The sequence below is a fragment of the Hemiscyllium ocellatum genome, chromosome 13 (genome assembly GCF_020745735.1).
Source record: "Hemiscyllium ocellatum isolate sHemOce1 chromosome 13, sHemOce1.pat.X.cur, whole genome shotgun sequence".
Lineage (NCBI taxonomy): Eukaryota > Metazoa > Chordata > Chondrichthyes > Orectolobiformes > Hemiscylliidae > Hemiscyllium > Hemiscyllium ocellatum.
In genome coordinates this window covers 3010224-3033469 of record NC_083413.1, presented here as the reverse complement: position 1 = coordinate 3033469, position 23246 = coordinate 3010224, and the positions used below count along the sequence as shown (strand labels likewise).

The 23246-nt window shown below is 46.3% G+C and overlaps 1 protein-coding gene across 1 annotated transcript in view; it reads left to right on the top strand.

Annotated features, from left to right (window-relative positions):
* LOC132821661 (collagen alpha-4(IV) chain-like) overlaps positions 1-22404 on the top strand; it is a 266111-nt gene extending 243707 nt beyond the window's left edge. The window contains exons 47-49 of the mRNA XM_060834370.1: positions 9270-9458; positions 11521-11807; positions 21465-22404. Coding sequence (XP_060690353.1) covers positions 9270-9458; positions 11521-11807; positions 21465-21725 — 737 coding nt within the window. The 3' untranslated portion in view covers positions 21726-22404. The remainder of the gene's footprint in view (positions 1-9269; positions 9459-11520; positions 11808-21464) is intronic.
* The last annotated feature ends 842 nt before the right edge of the window (positions 22405-23246 follow it).

Sequence of the window (23246 nt, the reverse complement as noted above, 5' to 3'; positions counted from 1 at the left end):
ATGTTAACATGACCTGCCAGCTCTTATACTCAATACCCCGTCCAGTGAAGGCAAGCATCCCATATGCCTTCTTGACCACTCTATCCACCTGTGCAGCCACCTTCAGGGTACAATGGACCTGAACTCCCAGAGCTCTCTGCTCATCAACTTTTTCCGTTTACAGTATAGTTTGCTGTAGAATTAGACTTTCCTAAATGCATCACCTTACATTTGCCTGGATTGAACTCCATCTGCTACTTCCCCACCTAAATCTCCAGTCTATCCGGATAAGACCAAGGTGCTCATGGCAATGTTCAAATAATTAATCTATCATTCTTTAAAACTCTGAAGCCGTGTTAACCACGGGAATGTCATAGGAGCACCACTAATCCAGAATCTGGTTTCCAGCATCTGCAGTCATGGTTTTTACCTCGTTGATTTTAACCCTACTGTGAATCCTCTTGCAAGGATGCCTGCTTGAAGTAGCTTTCCTCCTCTCTCTACATGAATCTCAGGGAGTCCCTCTCCCACTGCAACTCCCAGGTCATTTCCTCTGCCCTGAAGCTCTTCAACCATGTCTTGCAACAAACTCGGTACCACAGCCACATTTGCTTCCTCAGTGCCTGCCTCCGTAACCAACTCATCCCACACGGACTCCGGGCCACCTTTAAACCAGCAGAGTTCAGACCCGAACAGGACAAACAGTACAGACTACAGATTCAAAAACACCAGCAATAGTTCTCCTTCAAGATCCTCTGCTCCACGCTCACAGCAATGCGCCGGCACCTAACCTCTCTACAGTCAGCCCTGCCTCAGCTGAGGGCCACACTCTCTCAGAATTGCAAAGGACCCACTCTGTACTACATCCTCAGGAGAATTCATACTCTCAACAAACAGTATTTTAACTCCATCTCAAACATCAAAAACTGTAAGTACAACAAACTTTTATCTACCCACCTCCATAACCAGTGCTCCTCAAACATTCCAGAAGATTCCCCCGGCCTCTGGAACTGCTCGGATGCCATTAGCCATGCGGCTGGAGCAGCTGCCACTCCCCACGCTGATTGATGATGTCACTTCTGCCCCCATCATGACCACTTCCACCACCCACAATTCTTCATGCATCACACGTGACATCACTTCCGCCTCTCACATCATCGCTGATGTCACACACTCAGTGACTTCCGTCACCCTACTGTCATGTCTGCCATCACTTCCGCCCCCACCAATGCCACTCACCTGCATTCTGCTGACACGCCCCCCACAGACCCCACTGTCACTATCCCCACCCCCAGAACCCTGAGGAGAATACCACCCCTGCTCGTGACTCCACCACCATTCCCCCCCAGCATCACACCCACTCCAGTTACAGGCTCCGCCCCTACTCCCAGCTCCACACCCACACCAGATCCCAGCTCCCAGCCATGCTGAGTTTTCACCATCCCTCCAAACCTTCCCCTCACTGAGGACGAACGATGAGGCCTCAGCAAAGGACTCACCTTCATCCCCCTCCGTCCACGCATTAATTAATTTAATACACGCCGTGATGTCGAACAATTCTTCCATCGCCTCCGCCTCTGAGCTTACTTTCACAATCAGGATTCCCGCCCACCTTCCGAGGACCCCTTCACCCACCTCCAACACACTGCATCCACCTGGACACCCCGCGCTGGCCTATTACCTGCCCTCGACTTCTTCATTTCCAACTGTCGCCGGGACATTAACCGCCTCAACCTGTCAACCCCCTTTCCCCACTCCAACCTCTCACCCTCACAACGTGCAGCCCTCCAATTCCTCTGCTCCAATCCCAACCTCACCATCAAGCCAGCGGGTAAAGGGGGTGCAGTGGAAGTCTGGCGCACTGACCTCTACACCGCTGAAGCCTAACGCCAACTCGAGGACACCTCTTCCTACTGCCCCCTCGACCATGACCTCACCCCCCATCACCAAACCATCATCTCCCAGACCATACAGAACCTCATCACCTCAGGAGATCTCCGATCCACAGCTTCCAACCTCATAGTCCGGGAACCCCGCACTGCCCGCTTCTACCTCCTTCCCAAGATCCACAAGCCTGACCATCCTCGCCGACCTATTGTCACCAAACAAGGGCTGAAGAAGGGCTTATGCCCGGAACGTCAAATCTCCTGTTGCTTGGATGCTGCCTGACCTGCTGCGCTTTTCCAGCAACACATTTTCAGTTCTGATCTTCAGCATCTGCAGTCCTCACTTTCTCCTCGACCCATTGTCTCAGCATGCTCCTGTACCACTGAACTCATCTCTACCTACTTCGACACTGTCCTATCCCCCCTAGTTCAAGGACTCTCCACATATGTTCGAGACACCACCCATGCCCTCCACCTCCTCCAAGACTTCAATTTCTCTGGCCCCCAACGCCTCATCTTCACCATGGATATCCAATCCCTCTACACCTCCATCCCCCATGACCAGGGCCTCCAAGCCCTCCATTTTTTCCTCTCCCGACATCCCCAACAGTACCCTTCCACCGACACTCTTATTCGTTTGGCCGAACTGGTCCTCACCCTTAACAATTTCTCCTTCGAATCCTCCCACTTCCTCCAGACCAAAAGGGTAGCCATGGGCACACGTATGGGCCCCAGCTATGCCTGTCTCTTTGTTGGCTACGTAGAACTGTCGATCTTCCGTAGTTACACTGGCACCACTCCCCACCTCTTCCTCCGCTACATTGATGACTGCATTGGCGCCACCTTATGCTCCCGCGAGGAGGTTGAGCAATTCATCAACTTCACCAACACATTCCACCCTGACCTTAAATTTACCCTCCATCTCTGAAACCTCCCTCCCCTTCCTGGACCTCTCCATCTCCATGACTTGACACTGACATTTTTTACAAACCCACTGACTCCCACAGCTACCTGGATTACACCTCTTCCACCCTACCTCTTGCAAAAATGCCATCCCGTATTTCCAATTCCTTCACCTCCACCGTATCTGCTCCCAGGAGGGCCAGTTCCACCACAGAACACACCAGATGGCCTCCTTCTTTAGAGACCACAATTTCCCTTCCCACATGGTTAAAGATGCCCTCTAACGCATCTCGTCCACATCCCACACCTCCGCCCTCAGACCCCACCCCTCCAACCGAAACAAGGACAGAACACCCCTGGTGCTCACCTACAAACCTTCGCATAAACCAAATCATCCACCAGCATTTCCGCCACCTCCAAAAAGACCCCACCACCAGGGATATATTTCCCTCCCCACCCCTTTCCGCCTTCCGCAAAGACCGTTCCCTCTGTGACTACCTGGTCAGGTCCACGCCCCTCCCTACAACCCACCCTCCCATCCTGGCACCTTCCCCTGCCACCGCAGGAACTGTAAAACCTGCGCTCACGCGTCCTCCCTCACCTCCGTCCAAGGGCCTAAAGGAGCCTTCCACATTCATCAAAGTTTTACCTGCACATCCACTAATATCATTTATTGTATCCGTTGCTCCCGATGCGGTCTCCTCTACATTGGGGAGACTGGACGCCTCCTAGCAGAGCACTTTAGGGAACATCTCCGGGACACCCGCACCAATCAACCACACCGCCCCGTGGCCCAACATTTCAACTCCACCTCCCACTCTGCCGAGGACATGGAGGTCCTGGGCCTCCTTCACCGCCGCTCCCTCACCACCAGACGCCTGGAGGAAGAACGCCTCATCTTCCGCCTCGGAACACTTCAACCCCAGGGCATCAATGTGGACTTCAACAGTTTCCTCATTTCCCCTTCCCCACCTCACCCCAGTTCCAAACTTCCAGCTCAGCACTGTCCCCGTGACTTGTCCTACCGGCCTATCTTCATTTCCACCTACCCACTCCACCCTCACCCCCCCCCGACCTATCACCTTCATCCCCTCCCCCACTCACCTATTGTACTCTATGCTCCTTTCTCACACCCCTACCCTCCTCTAGCTTATCTCTCCACACTTCAGGCTCTCTGCCTTTATTCTTTTTGAAGGCCTTTTGCCTGAAACCTCAATTTTACTGCTCCTCGGATGCTGCCTGAACTGCTGTGCTCTTCCAGCACCACTGATCCAGAATCTGGTTTCCAGCATCTGCAGGCATTGTTTTTACCTACCTGGACTCGGGACCCAGAATTCCCTGAGACCCACATTCATTCCAGCCTAAAACCGAGCCAGATCTGCAGAGAGTTGATGTAAGGACGATTACCCCAGAGGCATCTAGGTCCTCAGCTGGCCAGTGAGAGGGCAGCTCTCTGGTCAGGTCAGACTATGGTGACTTGAATGTATTCACTGCTTATGACGTGGTTTCTTTTGCAATGAGCAGATCTGGTAACTTTGTAGAACATTTCCAGAATGCCAGATAATCTAAGCTTCCAATCATTTAATTTTGGCACCTGAGGGCCACTATACATCAGATGGGGGGGTGGGGGCGTTGCGGGAATTGAACCCACACTAATAGTATCACTCTGCTTCACAAAGCAACTGTCCAGCCAACTGACCCCCAGTGAATACAGTATACTAAATTGAAAGAAGTTGCAAAACTAGACCTACTCTTGGGAAATAAGGCAGGGCAGGTGACTGAGGTGTCAGTGGGGGAGCACTTTGGGGCCAGCAACCATAATTCTATTTGTTTTAAAATAGTGATGGAAAAGGATAGACCAGATCTAAAAGTTGAAGTCCTAAATTGGAGAAAGGCCAATTTTGACGGCATTAGGCAAGAACTTTCAAAAGCTGATTGGAGGCAGATGTTCGCAGGTAAAGGGACGGCTGGAAAATGGGAAGCCTTCAGAAATGAGATAATAAGAATCCAGAGAAGGTATATTCCTGTCAGGGTGAAAGGGAAGGCTGGTAGGTATAGGGAATGCTGGATGACTAAAGAAATTGAGGGTTTGGTTAAGAAAAAGAAGGAAGCATATGTCAGGTATAGACAGGATAGATCGAGTGAATCCTTAGAAGAGTATAAAGAAAGTAGGAGTATACTTAAGAGGGAAATCAGGAGGGCAAAACGGGGACATGAGATAGCTTTGGCAAATAGAACTAAGGAAAATCGAAAGAATTTTTACAAATATATTAAGGACTAAAGGGTAATTAGGAAGAGAATAGGGCCCCTCAAAGATCAGCAAGGCGGCCTTTGTGTGGAGCCACAGAAAATGGGGGAGATACTAAATGAATATTTTAGATTAGATTAGATTAGACTTACAGTGTGGAAACAGGCCCTTCGGCCCAACAAGTCCACACCGACCCGCCGAAGCGCAACCCACCCATACCCCTACATTTACCCCTTACCTAACACTACGGGCAATTTAGCTTGGCCAATTCACCTGACCTGCACATCTTTGGACTGTGGGAGGAAACCGGAGCACCCGGAGGAAACCCACGCAGACACGGGGAGAACGTGCAAACTCCACACAGTCAGTCACCTGAGTCGGGAATTGAACCCGGGTCTACAGGTGCTGTGAGGCAGCAGTGCTAACCACTGTGCCACCGTGCCGCCCACGGTGCTTCAGTATTTACTGTGGAAAAGGATATGGAAGATATAGACTGTAGGGAAATAGATGGTGACATTTTGCAAAATGTCCAGATTACAGAGGAGGAAGTGCTGGATGTCTTGAAATGGTTAAAAGTGGATAAATCCCCAGGACCTGATCCGGTGTACCTGAGAACTCTGTTGGAAGCTAGAGAAGTGATTGCTGGGCCTCTTGCTGAGATATTTGTATCATCGATAGTCACAGGTGAGGTGATGGAAGACTGAAGGTTGGCAAATGTGATGCTACTGTTTAAGAAGGGCGGTAAGGACAAGCCAGGGAACTATAGACCGGTGAGCCTGACGTCGGTGGTGGGCAAGTTGTTGGAGGGAATCCTGAGGGACAGAATGTACATATATTTGGAAAGGCAAAGACTGATTAGGGATAGTCAACATGGCTTTGTGCGTGGGAAATCATGTCTCACAAACTTGATTGAGTTTTTTGAAGAAGTAACAAAGAAGATTGATGAGGGCAGAGCAGTAGATGTGATCTGTATGAACTTCAGTAAGGCGTTTGACAAGGTTCCCCATAGGAGACTGATTAGCAAGGTTAGATCCCATGGAATACAGGGAGAACTAGCCATTTGGATACAGAACTGGCTCAAAGGTAGAAGACAGAGGGTGGTGGTGGAGGCCTGTGACCAGTGGAGTGCCACAAGGATTGGTGCTGGGTCCTCTACGTTTTGTCATTTACATAAATGATTTGGATGTGAGCATAAGAGGTACAGTTAGTAAGTTTGCAGATGACACCAAAATTGGAGGTGTAGTGGACAGCGAAGAGGGTTTCCTCAGATTACAACAGGATCTGGACCAGATGAGCCAATGGGCTGAGAAGTGGCAGATGGAGTTTAATTCAGATAAATGCAAGGTGCTGCATTTTGGGAAAGCAAATCTTAGCAGGACTTATACAATTAATGGTAAGGTCCTAGGGAGTGTTGCTGAACAAAGAGACCTTGGAGTGCAGGTTCGTAGCTCCTTGAAAGTGGAGTCACAGGTAGATACGATAGTGAAGAAGGCGTTTGGTATGCTTTCCTTTATTGGTCAGAGTATTGAGTACAGGAGTTGGGAGGTTATGTAGTGGCTGTACAGGACATTGGTTAGACTACTATTGGTTGGAATATTGCATGCAATTCTGGTCTCCTTCCTATCGGAAAGATATTGTGAACCTTGAAAGGGTTCAGAAAAGATTTACAAGGATGTTGCCAGGGTTGGAGGATTTGAGCTACAGGGAGAGGCTGGGGCTGTTTTCCCTGGAGCGTCGGACACTGAGGGGTGACCTTATAGAGGTTTACAAAATTATGAGGGGCATGGATAGGATGAATAGACAAAGTCTTTTTCCTGGCATCGGGGAGTCCAGAACTAGAGGGCATAGGTTTAGAGTGAGAGGGGAAAGATATAAAAGAGACCTAAGGGGCAACATTTTCATGCAGAGGATGGTACGTGTATGGAATGAGCTGCCAGAGGATGTGGTGGAGGATGGTACAATTGCAACATTTAAGAGGCATTTGGATGGGTATATGAATAGGAAGGGTTTGGAGGGATATGGGCCGAGTGCTGGCAGGTTGGACTAGATTGCGTTGGGATATCTGGTTGGCATGGATGGGTTGGACCAAAGGGTCTGTTTCCGTGCTGTATGTCTCTATGGCTCTAAGCCATGTTTTGCTTGGAAGGTGCGTATGCAGCCTTGAGAAGGGAGATGGTGGTGCATCTCCTGTCTTTGCTTGGAAAGGTATTGGAGGAAGTGACAGAAATTGTGGGGTGACTGAGGAGTGAGTCACAATATTATATAGTCCCTTTAAAACACTGGAAGAGAATGGGAATATGAGTTTTGGGGGTGGCATCATTGTTGGAGGTGTCAGAAATAGCAGAAGCTGATCCAAGGGCTGGTGGGATATAGGGTGGGAACAAGCAGAAGCTTGTCCGGATCCGGATCTGGGATGGCGGGAATAGGGGTGAAAACAAGTGTATGTGGACATAGCCAAGGGCCAGCCAAACATTGATGGAGGGAATCCACAGTTGGTGGAGAAGGAAGACATGTTGTAAGTGTGAATATAGAAATGGAGGCAGCTAAGTCAAAGAAAGGAAGAGAAGGGCCAGTGAAGTGGGGGTGGAAATTGGAAGCAAACCTGATGACATTTTCCACTTATGGCCTCAGCAGGAAATGACACTAATACAGTCACACATGTATTTGGGAAAGAGAAGAGGAAGATTTCCTAATTAGAAACATATAAACACAATCCCTCTCCATCTCCATTCCCACCAGAATGGGTGAACATCTCTCCATTTCTTTACTGAGTGGAGACTCAACAGCTTTGTCTGTCTCTCATCATGACTAACCTCTTCATTAATTGCATTGGCATCCTCCTGCCCAGGTTCTGCTTGTGCCTTTCCTGTTGTGGGAGATGTTGAATGTTCTTCCTTTCAACCCCTCCCAGGTTTTAAATATACAATGAACAATTTTTAGAGACTCCTTCCTCTGTGGACCATTCTCTGATCTTTTTCCACATGGGGACAGATAGACTGTAATACAAACATGGTGAAAAAACCCCACCAAATTGTGGCTAGCACTCGTAGTGTCATAATATTCAAGGCTGTGGGCCAAGTGCAGGAAAGTGGGACTAGTCTAGTAGGCAGTAATATATTTTTGCTTGTACAGACTTGATGAGTTGAAGGGCCTCTTCTGTACTGTATGAGTCTATCATTTAAACATAAATCTGAAATATTAGTAAGGTTACAGCATGAAGTAGATCTAACATGTCAACTTACTAAATAGACAACAAGAATCTCAATCCCAGCTGAGGTGCGGTGACGATCTGGTTAACGTCACTGCCAGTCAACTCTCTAAAGAGAGAACAGCCTATAGTGACCTTCACTGTTGCTGTTGTGGGAGAATGCTGAATGATAGTCCCAAAGGTTATTGAGATAGGGTTTGTTCTCCCAGCACTGTGTATCCTCTGGGTTATTCATTCAACTGGAGTCCTGAATAAGTAGAACTCCTAAATTGGTGTCAAATGTGTCTTACACCGTGACGATGGCATCACCATTTACCAATATTGTTCCTTCTAATAACATCTGTTATCACAGAATGGGAAATTACAGAGGGATCCCCTCGAAAGTAGTTCATTGAATCAGAGGACTGTACAGTTCATAAGAGGCCCTTCAGCCTATCGACTTTGTGCTTGTCTATCTACATTAGCCCCACCTTCCTGCACTAGACCCATCGCCTGGAATGTTATGACCCTTCAAGTGCTCATTACTGTACTTTTATAAATGTGAAGTTTCCTGTTTCAATCGCCTCCCCCTCCCCCACCCAAGCAGTGCATTCCAGACCGCAACCTCACTCTGGGAGAAATATGTTTTCCTCAAATCCCCTTAAACTTCCTACCTTGGAGCTTAAAATTATGCCCTTTTGTCATTGACCCTTTAACTTAAGGGGAAGTTAAGCTGGTTCCAATCCATCCCTGCCCATGTCGCATAATAATTCTAAATCGAAAACAATATAAATATGAGTCCAACATATCATCTGGTTCACTAATATTCTTTTGAGAAGGAAACTGCCATCCTTACCTGGTCTGGCCTACATGTGACTCCAGACCCACAGCAATGTGGTTGACTCTTAACTGCCCTCTGGATAATTAGGGATGGGCAATAAATGCTGACCTAGCCAGTGACACCCATACTCCATGAGTGAATAAAACACAATTGAGTTTCGATCAGTTTGGGCACTGGGTGGTGTCTATTGTTAAAGCTGCTGTGAAATGTTGTCCTTTTGTTCAGGCCCTCCTGGGAAACCAGGTCCACCAGGAAGTCCAGGAATATGTCCTCCATTGTCGGCTGGGTTCTTGATCGTGGTGCACAGTCAGTCACAGGAGGTACCTACATGTCCTCAAAACATGCCTCGCCTTTGGCAAGGATATAGCTTGATTTATCTGGAGAGCCAAGAGAAACCTCACAATCAGGATCTTGGTAAGTAGTGACAATGTGCGACCTGTGATACGGGATACAACCCACCACCTTGTCACGTTTTCATATTTGGAACTTACCATTTCTCAAAGAATTTCCAGAATAAAAGATGTTTCCAAAATGCTTTTTGACCATGCAGCATTTAAGTACCAGCTGAGAGTGTCTTTCAGTCATGCTGTAAATCCCCAGGAATGACTGTGGGTCATTATTGTTGGGAGAAGGTGTCATTTGAAGCACAGATTAGAGTGGTGCTGGAAAAGCGCAGCAGGTCAGGCAGCATCCGAGGAGCAGGAAAATCGACATTGCGGCAAAAACCCATCCCTTGAAACGCAAGCTGCTGAAATGGTGTCAACATTTTCAGACAAAAACTGGCAGTTTAATTGTTAATCAAATCCATACTAATTCTCCCAGCAGCCAGTTCCTTGATCAAGATGATGCACCAGCATTGCAGCTCAAGGCTCAGTCTTGGACTCCTTAAAAACTCCTTCACCTGTAAAGTATATACAGTAAACATTACCCTGTTCATTCTTCGTGGCCATGTGATTTTAGTCAGCGGTTTCCCCTATGGAAAGAAGGCATATATTGACGAGATGATGGAGGAACATTCCCACCATCCAGCTCTATCTCTCAATCCCTCTCTAGCCTCTGTGTTGTTCATGATGCTTTTGTAACCTCCAGGTTTGATGAGCTACAAATGCTTACAGTTAAAGACTGAGAAAACACTCTTGAAAGACTTGCATTTGTGCAGCATCTTTCATGCCACCAGGCTGTCCCAAAGCATTTTGTAGTTAATCACATGCCGAGTTTCCTCAATGTTGTAATGTGGCAAAGACCAGTACTGTTGCCCGGTGGCTCACATCACAATATCCACCTCCCTCTCCAAATGATGTCACAGGCTAAGATTGACTTTTGTAGCTTTAAAACCCCCTTTGATCTTATATCCTGTACATTACTGCTTTCACCCCCATTATACCCCGTGCCAATGTCCCTATTTCCATATTTTCAGACAAAACCATTCAATATTTTCCTGACCAACATCTAAACCTACACTTCAGTAAACTTTAGCACATCCAAACCTCCACTGTCTGTGAGCTATCTCTCATCAACATCCACTCACCTGTCACCACTGTTCCAGTTAACCAATTTGTGGTTCTTCAAATGAGTGAACCTTTACCTCAGACCCCGCAAGTCAGTTCACAACATAAACTTTCTGATGTTACTTTTAATGTCCCTATAATTTTACTTATTGTTTTAACCTTGTGATTTCCTCAGTTAGATACTGTTCATGAGACAATACCTTGTGCATGTGCCGAAATGAATCCTGACAGTGGGCAAAGTGAGGTTATTGACTTTGGAACGCCTCAAACTGAACCCCAATCCATTCAAAATCAGAGAGTGGTGCTGGAAATGCACAGCGGGTCAGGCAGCATCCGAGGAGCAGGAAAATCGATGTTTTGGGCCAAAGCCCTTCATCAGGAAGGGCGCCTGCTCCTCGGATGCTGCCTGACTTGCTGTGCATTTCCAGCACCACTCTAATCTTGACTCTAATCTCCAGCATTTACTGTACCACCTTTTGCCCCTGAACCCCAATCCAGGTTTACCCAGTGTCCCAGAGGAGCATTGCAGCCTGGACCCTGGCTCACCAGGACAGTGTGTTAAGGCCTTTTTCTTTTTCTCAGACTAGAGAACTGCAATTCAGTGGAGTCCTCCTTCTACTGTCCCTTTGACTAGACACAGAATATGTATTGAACTCCAGTAGTTACTCCTCTGTGTGTTCTGGAGCTGTCTGATTTCACTTTAGTTTGGTGGTATTTCTACTCCTTTAATGTAAGGTGGCTGCCCCTTGGCTAGAAAGGAGTCTGTGAGCCACAGTGCGGGGAGTAGACAGCTCTGTGCTGAAGTAGAATTGTTGTGCTTGATGTGCAGTTGGAAAACTGGCTGCATTTGTGTTTTGAAAGCAGCTCAATTAAAAAGCAAGGGTCTGAGGATATTTCATTATGTTACTTCTGAACACAATGTCAGGTAGTTATTGCTAACTATTCCTGCAATCTTGCTGTTCTCCCAGGTCTAGCTGGCTCTTGTCTGCCAATGTTCAGTACTATGCCATTTGCATATTGCAGCATTGATGAAGTTTGTCACTATGCTACTAGAAATGACAAATCCTATTGGCTGTCTACCACCGCCCCTAGCCCCATGATGCCACTTGTCGAACGAGAGGTCGAAGCCTATATCAGCAGGTGCTCTGTCTGTGAAGCTCCTTCAGTGGCTGTGGCTGTACACAGCCAAGACCACACCATTCCCTCCTGCCCTTCAGGGTGGCTCAGCCTTTGGACTGGATACTCGTTTTTGATGGTAAGCTGCATTTTTAATGTGCTTTTTAAATAAAATCGCATACACATCATTCTAAAGCCAAAATAAGGAAATTTTCTTTAAATTTATCATGTGGTTATCCTGGGTCGAGACTGTGGTCCTGGAAAAGAACAGCAGGTCAGGTAGCATCCGAGGAGCAGGAGCCATTCCCGATGAAGGGTGTATGCCTGAAATGTCGACTCTCCTGCTCCTCAGATGCTGCTTGACCTGCTGTGCTTTTCCAGCACCACACTCTCAACTCTGATCTCCAGCATCTGCAGTCCTCACCTTCTTCCATGTGGTTATCCCGCCAGAGAAAGTGGTTGAGGCAGGTACAATAAAAACATTTCAAAACATTTGGTTAGGTACATGGATGGGAAGGGTTTAGAGGGATATGGACCAAATGTGGGCAATTGGAATTAGCTGAGTGGACAACATGGCCAGCATGGACCAGTTTGGGCTGAAGGGCCTGTTTCCATGCTGCGTTACTCTAGGACTCTATGGCGGATTATTGATATAACATGATTAATTATCAATGGTCCATAAAGTAAAATGGAATATCTTGTTAAATAAGTGATCTGCCAATCCCATTAATGTTGCAGAATCATGGAATCAAACAGAAACAGACCCTTCGGTCCAACTCATTCATGCCAACCTGGTTTCCTGGACTAAACTAGTCTCATTTGCCTGCATTTGGCCTATATCCCTCTAAACATTTCCTATTTATGTGCCCGTCCAAATATCTTTTAAATATTGTACCTGCATTTACCGCTTCCCCTGCGGTTCATTCTACACACAAACCATCATCTGTGTGAAAAAGTTGCCCCTTAGGTCCCTTTGAAGTCTTTAAATGACCTATGGGGTGGCATGGTGGCACAGTGGTTAGCACTGCTGCCTAGGGACCTAGATTCAATTCCAGCCTCGGGTGACTGTCTGTGTGGAGTTTGCACGTTGTCCTCGTGTCTGTGTGGGTTTCCTCTGGGTGCTCCGGTTTCCTCCCATGGTCCAAAGGTGTGCAGGTTAGGGTGGATTGGCCATGCTAAATTGCCCGCCGTAGTGTTCAGGGATGTGTAGGTTAGATGCATTAAGAAATGTATGATAATGGGTCTGGGCGGGATACTTTCAGAGGGGCGGTGTGAACTTGTTGGGCCGAAGGGCCTGTATCCACTCTGTAGGAATTCTAACTCTATTTGTTCATAAGCATTCGTCAAATAACGTTAATAATGTGATTGAGTTTCATGTAGCTTATGTAAGAGATAAGCAAAATTTGGACACTAGAATTTTGGAGGTATCTAAGGCAGACTTTAATGGGACGAGGCAGTGACTGTCCACAGTAAACTGGGAAGCCCTGGTCATTGGGAAAACAATCGAGGAACAGTGCAGGGTGTTCAAAGAAACATTTAGAAGCCATTTGTACCCATGAGAAGGAAAAGCTCCGTCTCAAAAAAAAGCCATGGACATCGAAGGAGGGGCAGCATAAAATTAAAAGAAAGGACTTATAAAAATATACGGTTCAGATCTGAGTTTGCGTTTGATTTATTGTCACATATACCAAGATACCATGAAAAGTGTTGTTTTGTGTGTTATTTGGGCAGACTGTACCATAGTGCTCACCTTCCACCCTACCAACCTTTGCATAGACTACATCATCCAATGACATTTCCGCCACCTCCAAACAGACCCCACCACCAGGGATATATTTCCCTCCCCACCCCTTTCCACCTTCCACAAAGACCGTTTCCTCCCTTACTACCTGGTCAGGTCCACGCCCCCCCCCGCAATCCACCCTCCCATCCTGGCACCTTCCTCTGCCACCGCAGGAACTGTAAAACCTGTGCCCATACCTCCTCCCTCACCTCCATCCAAGGCCCTAAAGGAGCCTTCCACATCCATCAAAGTTTTACCTGCACATCCACCAATATCATTTATTGTATCTGTTGCTCCCGATGCGGTCTCCTCTACATTGGGGAGACTGGACGCCTCCTAGCAGAGCGCTTTAGGGAACATCTCCGGGACACCCGCACCAATCAACCACACCACACTGCGGCCCAACATTTCACCTCCCCCTCCCACTCTGCCGAGGACATGGAGGTCCTGGGCCTCCTTCACCGCCACTCCCTCACCACCCGACGCCTGGAGGAAGAACGCCTCAGAACACTTCAACCCCGGTGCATCAGTGTGGATTTCAGCAGTTTCCTCATTTCCCCATCCCCCAGCTCACCCCAGCTCCAGCCTTCCAGCTCAGCACCGCTCTCATGACCTGTCCTACCTGCCTATCTTCATTTCCACCTATCCACTCCACCCTCCTCTCTGACCTATCACCTTCATCCCCACCCCCATTCACCCATTGCACTCTTTGCTACCTTCCCCCAGCCTCCTCTCTGACCTATCACCTCCATCCCCACCCCCATTCACCTATGTACTCTATGCTACTTTCTCCCCACCGCCACCTCCCCCTTTCATTTATCTCTATTCCTGCCTCTATTCCTGATGAAGGGCTTTTGCCCGAAACGTTGATTTTCCTGCTCCTCGGATGCTGCCTGGCCTGCTGTGCTTTTCCAGCACCGCTGTAATCTAGACTCTGGTTTCCAGCATCTGCAGTCCTTGTTTTTAACGATACAGAGTACACCAGAGTAGCAGAACAGAGTGTAGAATACAGTGTTACAGCTGCAGAGAGAGAGAGATCAGAATTAACATTTAAGAGGTACATTCAAAAGTCTGATTCAGCAGGGAGGAAGCTGTTCTAGCATCTATGTCTGTGTATTCAAACGTTTGTATCTTCTGACTGGTAGAAGAGGGTGGAAGAGAGTATAATTGGGGTGGGGTATGAGAGGGCTTTGATAATGTTGGGTGCTTTCCCGAGGCAGTGGCAATTATGGATGGAGTCAATGGATGGAAGGCTGGTTTACCTGATGGACTGGGCTGTGTTCACAACTCAGTAATTTCCCGTGGTCTTGGGCAGAGCAGTTGCCATGCCAAGCTGAGATAGGATATTTTGTATGTTGCATCTATAACGATTATTAGGAGTCATTGTGGACGCTGAATTTCCTTAGTCCCCTGAGGACGTAGAGGCATTGTTGTGCTTTCTCAACCATTGCGTCAGTGTGCCCAGGACAGATTATTACTGATTGTCACTCCCAGGAACATGACATTCTTGACTGTCTCCATCTCAGCACCATTGATGCAGACAGGGGTGTGTCCTCCATTCTGCTTCCTGACATCAGGGATCAGCTCCTTCAGTTTTGCTGACGTTGATGGAGAGATTGTTGTCTTTACAGCTTGTCACTAAGCTGTCTATCTCCCTCTATCTCATTGTTAAAAATCACACAACACCAGGTTATAGTCCAACAGGTTTAATTGGAAGCACACTAGCTTTCGGAGCGACGCTCCTTCATCAGGTGATTGTGGAGGGCTCAATCGTAACACAGAATTTATAGCAAAAATTTGCAGTGTGATGTAACTGAAATTATACATTGAAAAATTGATTGCATAAACAATAAACAGACAATCAATTTTTAAATGTATAATTTCAGTTACATCACACTGCAAATTTTTGCTATAAATTCTGTGTTACGATTGAGCCCTCCACAATCACCTGATGAAGGAGCGTCGCTCCGAAAGCTAGTGTGCTTCCAATTAAACCTGTTGGACTATAACCTGGTGTTGTGTGATTTTTAACTTTGTACACCCCAGTCCAACACCGGCAACTCCAAATCATATCTCATTGTTGTTCGAGATCTGATCTACAATGCAAAGGCCAGTACAGATCCCACAGAATGGGACAAATACAAATGGCCACAGAGTGGCTAAAAAGATTATGAAAGGAAACTTGCAAGGGACATAAAGACAGTAAGAAGAGGTTTTGTATTTATATAAAAGGAAAGTGGCTGGTTAGGAGAACTATTGGCCCATTGAAGGCTGAGAGTGGGGATATTATCAATGACCATGGAGAAATGACAGACAGGCTGGATGATTATTTTGCTTCAGTATTCACAGCAGAAAAGGAACATAATTCACCATAAGTCCCAAAGAAATTAACAGTACATCAGGGACAGGGTCTAAGTAAAATTAGCTTAAGTAAAATATCAATAATGCGGAAGTTAATGGAAGAGAAGAGTGACAGATCCCCAGGATCTGCTGGTTCCCACATCTTCTGGGTGTTAAAGAACATTGGAGAGCACATTATCGATGCCCTAACCCTAATCTTTCAAAGTTTACAAACAAAAACAGAAATTGTTGGAAAAGCTCAGCAGGTCTGACAGCATCTGTGGAGAGAAATTAGAGTTAATATCTTGGGCCCAGTGACTCTTCCTCAGAACTGATAGTAGCTAGGAAAAGGTTGTTTTTAATGCAGAAGATAGAATGAGCTGAGGGAGTAAGGAGCAAATGATTGGTGGAGGTAGAGCCTAAAGAGAGAGAACAATTGGACAGACAAAGGAGTGGATAACAATCAGCCTGGGAGAGTGTGGCTGCTAATGGGACTGTTAAATGATTAGATTCCCTATAGTGTGGAAACAGGCCCTTCGGTCCAACAAGTCCACACTGATCCTTCAAAAAGTAACCCACCCAGACCCATTTCCTTCTGGCTAATGCATCTAACACTTGATTTAGCATGGCTAATTCACTTGATCTCCACATCTTTGGACTGTGGGAGGAAACCAGAGCACTCGGAGGAAACCCACGCAGACACGGGGAGAATGTGCAAAGTCCACACAGAGAGTTACCAGAGGCTGGAATCGAACCTGGAATCCTGGTGCTGTGAGGCAGCAGTGCTAACCACTGAGCCACTGTGCCACCTTACGGGTTAACAATGGGTTGTGTGTAATTCAGACCATGTGATAACAAGGCCTGGTGTGTGTGGGTGAGGGTAAGGGCATGGGAGAGGGTGCCTGAAACCCTAAAATTGTTGCCAATTCAATATTGAGGACAGTGGGCTGTCGGGTTCCCAAATGGAAAATGAAATGCTGTTGAAGACAGAAACAGGGGAATATATTACAGGGAACAAGGAAATGGCAGAAGAATTGAATTGGTACTTCAGATCTGTGTTCACTGGGGAAGACACAAGCAATCTCCCTGAGGTAACAGTGGCTGAAGGACCTGAACTTAAGGGAATTTATATTTGCCAGGAATTGGTGTTGGAGAGACTGTTAGGTCTGAAGGTTGATAAGTCCTGGGGCCTGATGGTCTACCTCCCAGGGTACTGAGGGAGGTGGCTTGAGAAAGCATGGATGCGTTGCTGATTATTTTCCAGAGTTTGATAGATTCGGGATCAGTTCCTGCAGATTGGAGGGTGGCTAATTTAATAGTCCCACCACTTTTTAAGAAAGGTGGGAGAGAGAAAACAGGGAATTATAGACCAGTTAATCTGACATCAGTGGTGGGAAAGATGCTGGAGTCTATTATAAAGGATGAAATTACGATACATCTGGATAGTAGTAACAGGATAGGTCAGAGTCAGCATGGATTTATGATGGGGAAATCATGCTGACTAATCTTCTGGAATGTTTTGAAGATGTAACTCTGAAGATGGATGAGGGAGATCCAGTAGATGTAGTGTACCTGGACTTTCAGAAAGCTTTTGATAAAGTCCCACATAGGAGGTTAGTGAGTAAACTTAGGGCGCATGGTATTGGGGGCAATGTACTAACTTGGATTGAAAGTTGGTTGGCTGATAGGAAACAAAGAGTAGTGATAAACGGCTCCATTTCGGAATGGCAGGCAGTGACCAGTGGGGTACCGCAGGGATCAGTACTGGGACCGCAGCATTTTGCAATATATGTTAACGATATAGAAGATGGTATTAGCAATAACATTAGCAAATTTGCTGATGATACTAAGTTGGGTGGCAGGGTGAAATGTGAGGAGGATGTTAGGAGATTACAGGGTGACCTGGACAGGTTAGGTGAGCGGTCAGATGCATGGCAGATGCAGTTTAATGTGGATAAATGTATGGTTATCCAGTTTGGTGGCAAGAACAGGAAGGCAGATTACTACCTCAATGGAATCAATTTAGGTTAAGGGGCAGTACAGAGAGATCTAGGTGTTCTTGTACACCAGTCAATGAAGGTAAGCATGCAGGTACAGCAGGTAGTGAAGAAGGCTAATAGCATCCTGACCTTCATAACAAGAGGGATTGAGTATAGAAGCAAAAAGGTGCTTCTGCAGCTGTACAGGGCCCTGGTGAGATTACACCTGGAGTATTGTGTGCAGTTCTGGTCTCCAAATTTGAGGAAAGACATTCTGGCTATTGAGGGGGTGCAGCGTAGGTTCACGAGGTCAATTCCTGGAATGGCGGGATTACCTCATACTGAAAGACTGGAGCGACTGGGCTTGTATACCCTTGAGTTTAGAAGACTGAGAGGGGATCTGATTGAGACATATAAAATTATTAAAGGATTGGACACTCTGGAGGCAGGAAACATGTTTCTGCTGATGGGTGAGTGCCGAACCAGAGGACACAGCTTAAAAATACAGGATAGACCATTTTGGACAGAGATGAGGAGAAACATCTTCACTCAGAGAGTGGTGGCTGTGTGGAATGCTCTGCCCCAGAGAGCAGTGGAGGGCCAGTCTCTGGATTGATTTAAGAAAGAGTTGGATAGAGCCCTCAAGGATTGTGGAATCAAGGGTTATGGAGATAAGGCAGGAACAGGATATTGATTAAGGATGATCAGTCATGATCATATTGGATGGTGGTGCAGGCTCGAAGGGCAGAATGGCCTACTCCTGCACCTATTGTCTATTGTCTATTGTCTATTGTTCTTCCAGTTTGTGCTGAGCTTTGCTGGAGCATGCCCGAGACGGAGACATTGGCCAGGGACCAGGGTGAGGGGGTTGACTGATCATTATCCACTCCTTTGTCTGTCCGACTGTTCTTCTCTTTCTCTTTGGGCTCTATCTCCATCTATCATTTGTTCCTTACGCCCTCCCCCCACTCTATCTTCTGCATAATAACAATTCTTTTCTAAGCTACCATCAGATCTGAGGAGGGGTCACTGGAACCGAAACAAAACTCTGATTTCTCTCCACCTACTCTGAGCTTTTCCAGCAATTTCTGTTTTCTGTTTCCAGTATCTGCAGTTCTTTTAGTTTTAATCTTTCAGAGTTCCCTGGATTGAGGAATTGTCCCTCTATATTGGAAATTAGCTCATGTCACATCGCTCTCATTAAGAAAGGTGATAGAGGAGCTCAAGGAATTATAGACCAGTTAAGCTGACATCTGTGGTGGAGAATTTGTTGGAGTGTATAATCAATGATGGGATAACTGATCACCTCAAAATGTCAGTTAATCAAGGAGAGTCAGCCTGGATTCATGGATTCATGGCCATGCCTGACAAACCTCATAGAGTTTTTTTGTAAGCGGTAACAAAGGTGGTGGACTGAGCTAAGTTGATAGATGGTATTTATATTGACTTCCCGATGGCTTTTGATAAAGTGACACGTAAAAGACTGTTAGCTGAGGTTAAAGCTGAAAATGTGTTGCTGGAAAAGTGCAGCAGGTCAGGCAGCATCCAAGGAGCAGGAGAGTCAACGTTTTGGGCATGAGCCCTTCTTCAGGAATGGCTCATGCCCGAAACGTCGATTCTCCTGCTCCTTGGATGCTGCCTGACCTGCTGCGCTTTTCCAGCAACACATTTTCAGCTCTGTTCTCCAGCATCTGCAGCCCTCACTTTCTCAGCTGAGGTTAAAGCCCATGGAATTGAGGGCAAATTAAAGAAATGGATGGGAAATTAGTTGAGTGGCAGGAAACAGAGCAGGAATAATGGGTAAGTACTCAAACTGACAGGATGTGACTAGTGGTGTCCCACAGGGAGCTGTACTGCTGCCCCAGTTATTTACAATATTCAGTAACAACTTGGATAATGGCATAAAAAGTCAAATATCTAAATTTGCTGATGACACAGAATTGGGCAGTATTGTAAACATTGTTGACAACAAGGTAAAATTACCACAGGGTACTGAGAGAATGGGCACAGTTGTGGTAATGGATTTCAATATAAACAAGTGCCAGGTCATCCACCTTGAACCAAAACAAGGAAAGGTCAGTGTATCATTTTCTAAGGGTCAAAGAATGTGGTCTTGGAAAAGCACAGCTGGTCAGGCAGCATCCGAGGAGCAGGAGAGTCAACATTTCAAGCATAAACCCTTCATCAGGAATGTCACTTTCTCAGGCACAAGATTAAATACAGTGAATGTCCAATGAGATTGGGGTTCAGTTGTACAGCTCTTCCAAACACCGCACATATGTGCAGGAAATAGTCAAGAAGGCTAATGGGATGCTGGCCTTCATGTCCCTCTTTCCACCCCCACTCCCCGTCTCTTGTCCTATTCCTCACTCTTCCCCCTCCCCCCATTGTGCTACTCCTCACTTGACCCCATGTTGATATTCCTCACTCTTAAACCCACCCCCCAACCCCACCTTTGTGCTATTCCTTGCTCTTTCCCACATCAGGGTTAACTACAATGTCTGGCATCAGCTCCAGCTGCAGTATACCTTCCCTTTAAACAATACACAGATTAGTCAGGTCTGATATCGATCATGTTGGCTCCCAGTGACTTTGTTCAACTAATAAACCATTGCTTAGTGCAGGTAGGAGTTGGATAAAGTCCCATAGAGTTAACCTATTCCTGCAAATAATCAATATACACAGTTAAAGGATTTGGGTATTGGAGTAAGGATGTCTTGCTGCAGTTATACAGGGCCTTGGTGAGACCACACCTTGAGTATTGTGGGCAGTTTTGGTCTCTTAGTCTGAGGAAGGACATTCTTGCTATTGAGGGAGCCCAGTGAAGGTTCACCAGATTGATTCTTGGGATGGCAGGACTAACATGTGAAGAAAGATTGGATCGACTAGGCTTGTATTTACTTGAATTTAAAAGAATGAGGGAGGATCTCAGAGAAACGCATAAAATCCTGAATGTTACCGATGTTGGGAAGTCCAGAACAAGCAGTCACAGTCTAAGAGTAAGGGGTAAGTCATTCAGGACAGATATGAGGGTGCATGTCTTCACTCAGTGATTTGTGATGCAGTAGAATTCTCTCCCACAGGAAGCAGGTGGGGCCAGTTCATTAGATATACTCAAGAGGGATCTGGAGATGGCCCTTATGGCTAAAGGGTAAAAAATGAGGTCTGCAGATGCTGGAGATCACAGCTGCAAATGTGTTGCTGGTCAAAGCACAGCAGGCCAGGCAGCATCTCAGGAATAGAGAATTCGACGTTTCGAGCACAAGCCCTTCATCAGGATGAAGGGCTTGTGCTCGAAACGTCGAATTCTCTATTCCTGAGATGCTGCCTGGCCTGCTGTGCTTTGACCAGCAACACATTTGCAGCTTATGGCTAAAGGGATTAAGGAGGATGGGGAGAGGGTGGGAGTGGGATACTGAGATTGCTTGATCAGATTGAACTGTGGAGCAGGTTTGAAGGGCTGAATGGCCTACTCCTGCATCTATTGTCTATGTTTTTATGATCAATTAGCATCATTATCCCAGTTCTGTTTTGGGGGTCTATCCAATTTATACATACATCTGCCAATCCCTTTTGTTCTCATTTAAAATGTGGTCCATGGCATAGAGGTTTAGTATTGTAAACTATCAGATAAAACTCGGAGGGCTCTAGGTTTAACTAGTTCTGAACCCTGTGCCTTACCGTCTTGTTACAGCACACAGGAGCCGGTGCCACAGGAGGAGGTCAGACCCTGGCATCACCTGGGAGCTGCCTGGAGGATTTCCGCTCGACACCGTTCATCGAGTGTCAGGGGGCTCGGGGCACTTGCCATTACTTTACTGATAAATACAGCTTCTGGCTAACAACTGTGCAAACAAGCCAGCAGTTTGTATTAAATACTCCTTCAGAAACTCTGAAAGCAGAACAATTACAAAGACAACGAGTCAGTAGGTGTCAGGTTTGCCTGAAGCAATAAATCATGTGACCTGCATTGAAAGAAGGAAAGCACTTGGTAAGACTTTTTAACCAAAGGATGAAGTCAGTGCAGGCCCAAATGGTTAATGGTGCTCATTTAATTTCTCTCTCTAAGCAGATCTTCAATTTCAACTGTTTATAAAAAGTACATCAGGAGAATGTAAAATGTACACTGGCCTGAGCATGCTTACAATAATCAATATATTCAAACGGGAAATGTAAGGAGACTCGATTTTATATGAAATGTACAGCAACTTAATTAACATTGTTGGTGCAATTTAACTTATAGATCTGTAAAATTTTTTTTTAAAAAGTTGAAATATTTTTGTCACCTGGTCTGAACAAAAAGTTGTAAAATTAAGAGGGTGAAAAACTGCTCATTCATAGTCAGAGCTTTTTAAAGTGGTCTGTAAAAAAAAACTATATTATTGTAGCAAGCAAACTCCTTGTTAAAAACTCAGGCATGTTCCAAGTGGGGACTGTGCAAAAACATCTGAAACCTGCAGGGGGTTTCAGCACATTGGCTTGTGACATTTCAACAGGGCAACCTCACTGTGACATCAGGTTTAGGTTTGATACAATGAGCCAGTGGGTGTGTCCCAGACTCTTGAAGAAGGCGAGGCCTGCAGTTGCTGGATATCAGAATCGAGAGTCTGCTGCTAGAATAGCACACAGCTGGTCAGGCAGCATCCAAGGAGCAGGACAATCAACATTTCGGGCATAAGCCCTTCATCAGGAATCCACCATTCCTGATGAGTAGCTCCTGCCCGAAACATCGATTCCCCCGCTTCTCGGATGCTGCCTGACCTGCTGCGCTTTTCCAGCAACACACTCTGTACTCTGAGCTCCAGCATCTGCAGTCCTCATTTTCTCCTCGTAGTCTCTTTATGACACATTTCAATATAGAAGGTGTTTTATTGACTTAATCGGGTGAGCAAAGGTGAGTTCAGATGCATATTCATCAACATCCCGATGTACCCATTATCCTCCCAGACCCTACTTTGCTTTGTCAAGCCTACTGCATTTTGATCAAATCTCACACTCACTTCACTTGGAGGTGCCCCTATTGCACCCCTGCTCACACCTCAGTCATCAATCCAGCACTGCCAATCATCTTGCACATGGTATGGATTTGATGTCACTCCCTGATAAGCACCCTCATTGGATATACTGTACCCACATGTGACCCACCAGTCATTCATGCTCCCATTGACCAAGAATTAGAATTAGAATTAGAATTAGAATCCCTACAGTGTGGAAACAGGCCCTTCGGCCAAACAAATCCACACCGACCTTCCGAAGCGTAACCCATTCCCCTACATTTACCCCTAACTAATAACCTACACTATGGGCAATTTAGCATGGCTAAATCACCCGACCTGCACATCTTTGGATTGCGCATACTATGCTAGCAAAAAGGGAACACCAGGATTTTCCACTTAGCGCAATAAAGATATAAAGCCATTTGACATATTTTACCATAATACCCGAAGAAATTGGGATTTAAAGTCATAGAGATCTA